General features: G+C 45.1%; 1 protein-coding gene across 1 annotated transcript; it reads left to right on the forward strand.

Annotated features, from left to right (window-relative positions):
* Window positions 1–1678: 1678 nt before the first annotated feature.
* Window positions 1679–7257, forward strand: Bcdin3d (BCDIN3 domain containing). Its single transcript, XM_013018831.1, has 2 exons — window positions 1679–1927; window positions 5769–7257. The coding sequence occupies exons 1-2, from the start codon at window positions 1688–1690 to the stop codon at window positions 6360–6362; spliced, it is 834 nt and encodes a 277-aa protein (XP_012874285.1). The 5' UTR covers window positions 1679–1687; the 3' UTR covers window positions 6363–7257.
* The last annotated feature ends 802 nt before the right edge of the window (window positions 7258–8059 follow it).

Raw genomic sequence — 8059 nt, forward strand, 5'->3', positions numbered from 1 at the left:
GCTTGCCTTGCATGCATGAGGCCCTGGGTTCAATTCCTCAGCACCAGAAAAAAGCCAGAAGTGGTGCTCTGGCTCAAGTGGTAGAGTGCTAGCCTTGAGTTGAAGAACTGAGCAGGACAGCGCCCAGGCCCAGAGTTCAGGCCCCATGACCGGACCAAAAAAAAAGAAAGAAAAAAGAAAAGAAAATTCCTATGCTTAAATTGTTGATGCTTCAGCACTTGTGTGTGTGTGTCTGTCTGTCTAAGAGGAAACACCTCCAGCCCTCTCACTCATCCCAAGGAATTGTTTAAGCATTTAGCTCCACAAAACCTAGCAGACCAAAGTACACAGAAAGTTCCTAGGTACTACTAGAGCTGTCAGATGGTGTTAAGAGATGACCACAGCCTAATAATGCCCTGAATTAATCAGGCTCTCCCAAATAAGCACAGGTTAGAAAAGTAACCAGTGGGTCAAACTAAAGTGCCTCTTTTATGAGGTCACTTCTGAGGCACTTTAGGTCACCAGTAGCACCATCAGGCCCACACCTATCTTCATTTCTGGAGAAACCTTTGATTAAGAAGAACCTGCCTTTCATCGTGTGGGTCTGTTGCCTGTTTTTCTTCTGGTAGAGCATGTTTTGAGAACTCAGAGCATGTCTATGTCCTTAAGGAAACTAAACTCTTCACTAGTTAAGGGGGGTGGAGGGGAAGTGTTTAGAAAAAAAAGCAAAATGGAGCTGGGCACCGGTGGCTCACACTTATTATCCAAGCTTCTCAGGAGGCTGAGATCTGAGGATTGTGGCTTGAAAACAGCCTAGGCAGGAATGGCGATGAGACTCCTCTCTCCAATTAAGCACCAAAAAGGCTGGAAATAGAACTGTGGCTCAAGTGGTAGAGTGCTATCCTTGAGCAAAAAATCTCATGAACAGCACTCAGGACTGAGATTAAGCCCCTGGACTGGAACCCCCCACCTCCAAAAAAAGTGAAAATTAGGAGAAAAACGAACTAAATTAACCCCTTTTGGAACTTATACAAGAGTCATACTTCAGGCCCTTATTAGGAGTTTTACAAACGGTTGGCCTCGTACAGAAGAAGATACCTTAAAGGTGGGCAAGAGGTCACTACAACTCAGCTGGCCATGTTGGATGTGGTGTACCATTCTAACGCTTCTGACTGTCCAGAATGATTCCTCAGTCCTTCTCCAGCCTCCCTACAACCCACCTCCAAGAAAGAAAGAAGAAAGGGGGGGAGGAGGAAGGAAGGAAGGAGTAATCTCACAGGTAGATCAGCTCTGCTTGATAGGTGGAGGCAGGAGGAACATGAGTTTGAGGCCAGCACGAGACTGTGTCTGGGTAACAAAATACAAAGAAAAGGGCTGGAGGCGTGGCTCGTGCGGTTCAGCGTCCCGCATAGCATGCACTGTGTTCAATCCCCAGCACGAAGGAAAGGGGGTGGAAATACCAACCAACAAACTCCTTGCTCTTGTCAGGCGCCCAAGTGACCACCTGAGCGCTCATTTTTCTCCCTGGAGGAGGAAGATGACGCGGCTCACCTGCCGCAGGAGCGCTCGGGGAAAGGAAGCCTTCAGCCCGGGCGGCAGAATTGCCACACCCACGCCGCTCAGCGCAGGCGCACGAGGCGCCTCTGTCCCGCCCACCCGCAGGCTTCCGGCTTCCGGTTCTGCCGGGCGCCGGGCGGCACTGAAGCTAATGGCGGCTTCCGCGAGGCTGGCGGGAGGGGGCGCTGAGGATCCCGAAGCGGCCGAGGATTCGCGAGTTCTGGAACCCGGGGCCGCCCCATTCGGAAACTTCCCTCACTATTCCCGCTTCCACCCTCCGGAGCAGCGGCTTTGCCTTCTGCCTCCGGAGCTCCTTCGACGGCTCTTCCCTCCCGAGGAGGGTCCTGAGACGAGGCCTATCCTGGGGCTCGACGTGGGGTGTAACTCCGGGGTGAGTGACGGGGAGCCCCGCGGCCGGCCACCACACCACCAAGTTTTGCCCCAGATGGCTGTCCCTGCGCTTTTCTTTTGTTGTTGTTCCTCAAGGCGAGCGTTCTACCACACTTGAGCCACAGCCCCACTTCCGGCTTTGGGGTGCTTAGTTGGAGCGCCCCACGCACTTTCTCCGGGCTGGCTTCACCCCGCGATCCTCAGAGCTCAGCCTCCTGAGCAACTAGGATGACACGTATGAGCGCGCCACCATTGCCTGGCTGGCTCAGCCAAAGACCCCCCTGGTGGAGGAGGGTCACTTTATGTGGCCTTGTGGCACAGTTGGTAGCCACCTGCTAAGGAAGGGGAACTTTGGGAGATTCACGTATGGGAAGATGGAACTAAAATTAGTTCACTGGGAGAGATGAGTCAGGGATGGCAGAATCATTCCTGGAATTTAAGGGTCGTGTGTGCTAATACTTACCTAGTTCAGGGCAGACCCCGAAGGCCGGTGCATATTTACTTTAAAAATGATTGTTAGAGACAGGTGTTGGTCGCTCATGCCTAGCTACACAGAAGCGTGAAATCTGAGGATCACAATTGGAAGCCAGCCTGGACAGGAAAGTCTGTGAGATTCTTAAATCTTAACAACAATAACAAACAGCCAGAAGTGGAGCTGTAGCTAGAGCATTAGGTTTGAGTGAAAGAGCTAAGAGGCAGTGCCAGACCCTGAGTTCAAGCCCCAGTACCAGCACACACACACACAATTACTGATATTGTACTTGGAGGGCAGTGAAAAGAATTGGGAAGGAAAATACAGCATTTCTTTTTTTTTTTTTTTTTTGGTCAGTTGTACCACAGCACCACTTCTGGCTTTTTCTGCTTATTTGGTGCTGAGGAATCAAATCCAGGGCCTCATGCATGCAAAGCAAGCACTCTACCACTGAGCCACCTTCCCAGCACTACAGCATTCTTAAGAGTGAAGGAGAGGAGGCCTTGCCACTCTTACTGCAAAATAGTCGTAAACATAAAATGATTGTAGTCAAACCACATATAAAATAGGAAAATGGCTCTCAGCTATTGGTAACCACTTAGATATACTACAGAAGTACGAAATCTCACCTATAATCTTAGATTATGGAGAGCTGCCTGAGGCTTACCTAGCAAGTCATTATCCCCTAAATAATACAGTCACCACTATTCACATAGGTATTATAAGCAATCTGGACATTAAAGTATAGTTGATATGTGTGTAGGGGTTTTGTTTGGAATTGGTTTTGGGTTTGGGTTTTTTGTTGTTGTTGCAAATATTACACCATTTTATATAAGGAACTTGAGCATCCATAGTTTTTCATTTCCTTAAGGATCCTGGAACCCTCGTGGATATAAGAGATGACAGCATAGTGAAAAACACATCCAGAATTTAGGGTAAATCCAGCTGTAAGTCTTCCTTTTACCACACAGTGTAGCAATGATACATGTAAATTCTAGAGCACTAGTCATATACATTCCAGCATTTATGTTTTATTTTTTACAAATAGTAGTTCTAAGTTAGCCTGGGCTGCATATTGAGACCTGTCTCTAACCTCCAATAAAGACAATCTTAGTCCTTACCCTATATCAATCAAATTAGCATCTGTACTTCCAGTTGATGTTCACTTATGTTAGAAAAGCTGGGAATAGGGGAAGGAACCTAATATGACCTAAGTCTTGTTATGTACTAACCACATGACATTGGTCAAATAAGTCACTAGACTCTGAACCATACTTCTTAAAATACAGCAGGGTTGTTTTTTTTAACTATTTCATATGTACAGAAAAGTACATAAAACTTAAGTCTGTACTTTATAACTTATGAAACACACATTTATGATCACTGTCCAAGTCAAAATAAAATAAGTCTCAGTACTTCAGAAGCTCCTTGTATGTGTTTTTCTGTTTATAAGACACCTCTCCTGTGTGTGGGTGGGTGTGTGGGTGTGCACGCGTGTGCCCTTGAACTCAGGGCCTGGGTGCATGCTGTCCCTTAACTCTTTTGCTCAAGGCTAGTGCTCTGCAACTTAAGCTGCAGCTCCAGTTCTGGTTTTTTGATGGTTAATCAGAGATAAAAGTCTCACAAACTTTTCTACCTGGACTAGCTTTCAAATCTTGATCCTCAGATCGTAGTCTTCCGAGTAGCTAAGATACAGCACCTGGCTGAAGACTCCACTCTTGGCCCAGAAGTAACAATAGCCCTTTTATTATTACTATTTCCTTGCTTTTCTTATAGCTTACTACTTTCCTATGTAGTTTAATTTTTACCCACTTTTGGACTTCATATAAATAAAAATTTGCCACACTGTTTTCTTCGTGGCTTGTTCTTTTACTCAGGGAGATATTTTGTGAGAATTATGCTGAAGTAAGGCAAATTGACAAGTTCTTCATTTCCCTCAATTTAAGTTGCTATTTAGATCATGCACTGTGGTTTGTATCAGTAATCCTAACTACTCAGGAGGCTGAGATACAAGGATCACCATTTAGAGCCAGCAGGAAAGTCTATGAGACTCTTAGCTCCAATTAGTCACCAAAAAGCCAGAAGTAAAAGTATGGCTAAGTGGTAGAACACTAGCCTTGAGCAAAAAGCTCAGGGCCAGTGGTCAGGCCCTGAGTCCAAGCCCTGGGATGGTACAAAGAGAGAGAGAGAGAGAAAGCTAATTATTATTCCAACTCTGTGTGTGTGTGTGTTGATACTGGGGTCTAAACTTGCTAGAGAAGCACTCTACCATTTATGTCATGTCCCCAACCCCCCCCCCCTTTTTTTTTGCTTTATTTTTCAGGTAGGATCCTGTAGTTTTGCTCAGGACTGACCTCATATTGTTATCCTGTGGCTACCTACCTACCTGGGATTATAGGCACATGCTGTTTTGTCTAGTTTACTACTTAGATGAAATCTCAACTTTTTTGCCCTCTTCCCTGTCTCTGTGTCCAAAGTAGCTGGTTTTACAGGTATGCATCACCATACCCAGTCATTATTCCATCTTAATGGTTATGCCATATTTGTCCATACTTATTGGAAACCTGGGTGGTTTTCATTGTGCATTTTCTTCACCTACACAAACATTTGCAAAGGTAATAAATAGGAAAATGCCTTGAAAAGTCACAGCATAAATTTGAGTTGTTATAATTGTTATAGAAAGCAAAAACTTTTCAAAGAGATAGTACCTTCTTTAAGAGTCAAAAAGGCACTAAGATGGTGAAAATCACAAAGCACTGGGTTTGACTAGAAGCAGGTCATTCATACCTGATGAATGACAGCTATGGAGCAGAGAGAATCCAGAAGGAGATGGTAAAGTACGTAAGACAGTAACATTGAAAACTAGAGTGGAGGCTGAGTGGGAACTTTTTGGAATTCAGGCTTTGCTGACCACACATCTGAAGAAACAGGGTTTTTTGTTTTTGGTTTTTTTGTAAGATGATGTTTGTGCTATTCTCCACCTATTAAGGGACATTGGTTATGCTTTTGACCCCTTTCCTTTTCCCTTGGGTCTGAAATATTCCAAAAAAAGATAATGAGTTTACCAGTATATGACTTAAGCTGGAAAATACTGCTCTAGTTTCCTTTGCTGCATCACTAGACTATACCTTTCAGCCAAGCAAGCTAGTGTACCATCAGTGTCAAATGTAGAGATGATGCATTACAGCCTGTAACCCCTGGAGGGCACTGAAAGGCTGGTTATGAAAAATTGTACAACTTTCTTAGGTTATTGTTTTTGGAGTCTCACATCCTCTAAGGCTCAGAGACAGGCTCAGAGGATGACAGGTAGATATCTCTTAAACTCACTGGTTGACAGCTGCAATGACAAAGCTCTTTTGGATTCCTCTAGGATCTGAGTGTGGCTCTATACAAACACTTCCTTTCCATAAGTGACCAGGAGACCTGCTCAGATACCTCCAGAGAACTCCGCCTCCTCTGTTGTGACATAGATCCAGTCCTGGTGGAACGAGCTGAAAAAGAATGTCCTTTTCCTGATGCCTTGACTTTTATCACCTTGGACTTTATGAATCAAAGGACCAGGAAGGTTCTCTTGAACTCTTTCTTAAGCCAGTTTGGACGTTCAGTTTTTGACATTGGTTTCTGCATGTCTATAACCATGTGGATTCATCTGAACCACGGGGACCATGGCCTATGGGAGTTCCTGGGCCACCTTTCCTCCCTCTGCCACTATCTTCTTGTAGAACCACAGCCCTGGAAGTGTTACCGGGCAGCTGCAAGGCGCCTCCGGAAGCTGGGACTCCATGATTTTGACCACTTCCGCTCCCTCACCATCCGAGGTGATATGGCCAATCAGATTGTGCAGATCCTGACCCAAGACCATGGCATGGAATTAGTATGCTGCTTTGGCAACACCAGTTGGGACCGAAGCCTTCTGCTCTTCCGGGCAAAGCATTTATTTCATAGATACTCATCCAATCCCTGAATCACTGAAGGAAGAAGAAAAAAAAAAGATTAGGGTTCTGGAGGCAGTGAGATGGAGAGACAGGAAAATCAAAAAAGAGATACTGAAAAGGTTTTATACTGGGAATTATGTTATTTGTGGAACAGTGAGGACGCCTCCAAACCTGGCAGAAGCTTTTTGGGACAATGTCCACTGCATACAAAGGAAAGAATCAGTGTCTTTGTCATTGTTTTGGACAATTACGGGGGAAATGAATCCATAGAGCAGTGAGCTAGGCATTAAGACTGGAATCCTGGTTGTGGGTAGTGGAATGGTCTGCTTTTGGAGGTGGTTTATTGTTTTGTTGTGCTAGGGATAGAATTACAATCTTATGTGTGAAGAGCAAATAATTTACCATTGAGCTATATTACCAGCCCTTGGGGGTTAGTGATACTTTAGATCATACTAACCTAAGAAAGTATCCGTTCCCTGGGTTCCTTAAATCAGATCTGATTTCTGTAGGTATTTTCTAGACTTGTAAGCCTGCCATAAAGGCAGAGCCTTACAATGCAATTCTATAATGAAGAGTTAGTGGACTGGCTGGAAGTAGTTAGTAGAAAAAGCATCTTATTTTTTCTAGGACTAGTAAAGTCTCCAACATGCCCTAGTGGCACAGCAGTCACAGATGCCAGAAAGATACATTAACTATCATTTAGAAGATGTTTAGGGCTGCTTGCATGTGCAAAGCCCTGGGTTTGAGCCCCAGCACCACCAAAAAAACAAGTCTTTAACATGTTAATTATGAATCCAGAGACAGTGATTTGGATCTGAAAATAAGTTATGCATTTCTTTGTTGTAAAGTATACATAAAATTTACTGTGTGAGTCTTTTTGTTTCAGTGCCAAAACTGGGTCTTGAACTCAGAGCCTGAGCACTGTCCCTGAGCTTTTTTGTTCAAGGCTAGCACTCTACTCTTGGAGCCACAGCTCCACCACTTTTTTTTTTTTGGTCCGGTCGTGGGGCCTGAACTCTGGGCCTGGGCGCTGTCCCTCAGCTCTTCAGCTCAAGGCTAGTGCTCTACCACTTGAGCCACAGCGCCACTTCCGGCTTTTTTCTTTTTGCTTATGTGGTGCTGAGGAATGGAACCCAGGGCCTCAGGCATGCAAGACAAGCGCTCTACCACTGAGCCACTTTCCCAGCCCCCTCACTTTTTTTTTTTTAGTAGTTTGTGGGAGATAAGAATCTCATGGGGGACTGGGAAGGTGGCTCAGTGGTAGAGCGCTTGCCTTGCATGCATGAGGCCCTGGGTTCAATTCCTCAGCACCACATAAGCAAAAAGAAAAAAAAAAGCCTGAAGTGGCACTGTGGCTCAAGTGGTAGAGCGCTAGCCTTGAGCTGAAGAGCTGAGGGATAGTGCCCAGGCCCAGAGTTCAGGCCCCAGGACCGGACTCCCCCTCCCCCCCAAAAAAAAAGTTTCATGGACTTCCCTGCTTGGGCTGGCTTTGAACTTTAATCCTCAGATCTCAGCCTCCTGAGTAGCTAGGATTATAGGCATGAGCCACTGGTGCCTGGCTTGCTTGCTTGCATACTTATTTATTTTTTAATTTTGTCACCTACCTTTTAATCCATTTCCTGCCCTGCAGGAAACGTTCTGTACAACTGAAATAACACCTTTCTTTACCTATGTCCAAATGACCTAAAGAATGTAAAGGTATTTTTACAGACTAGTGTTAAACAAA

The sequence above is a fragment of the Dipodomys ordii genome, unplaced genomic scaffold (genome assembly GCF_000151885.1).
Source record: "Dipodomys ordii isolate 6190 unplaced genomic scaffold, Dord_2.0 Scaffold42, whole genome shotgun sequence".
Taxonomy (NCBI): Eukaryota; Metazoa; Chordata; class Mammalia; order Rodentia; family Heteromyidae; genus Dipodomys; species Dipodomys ordii.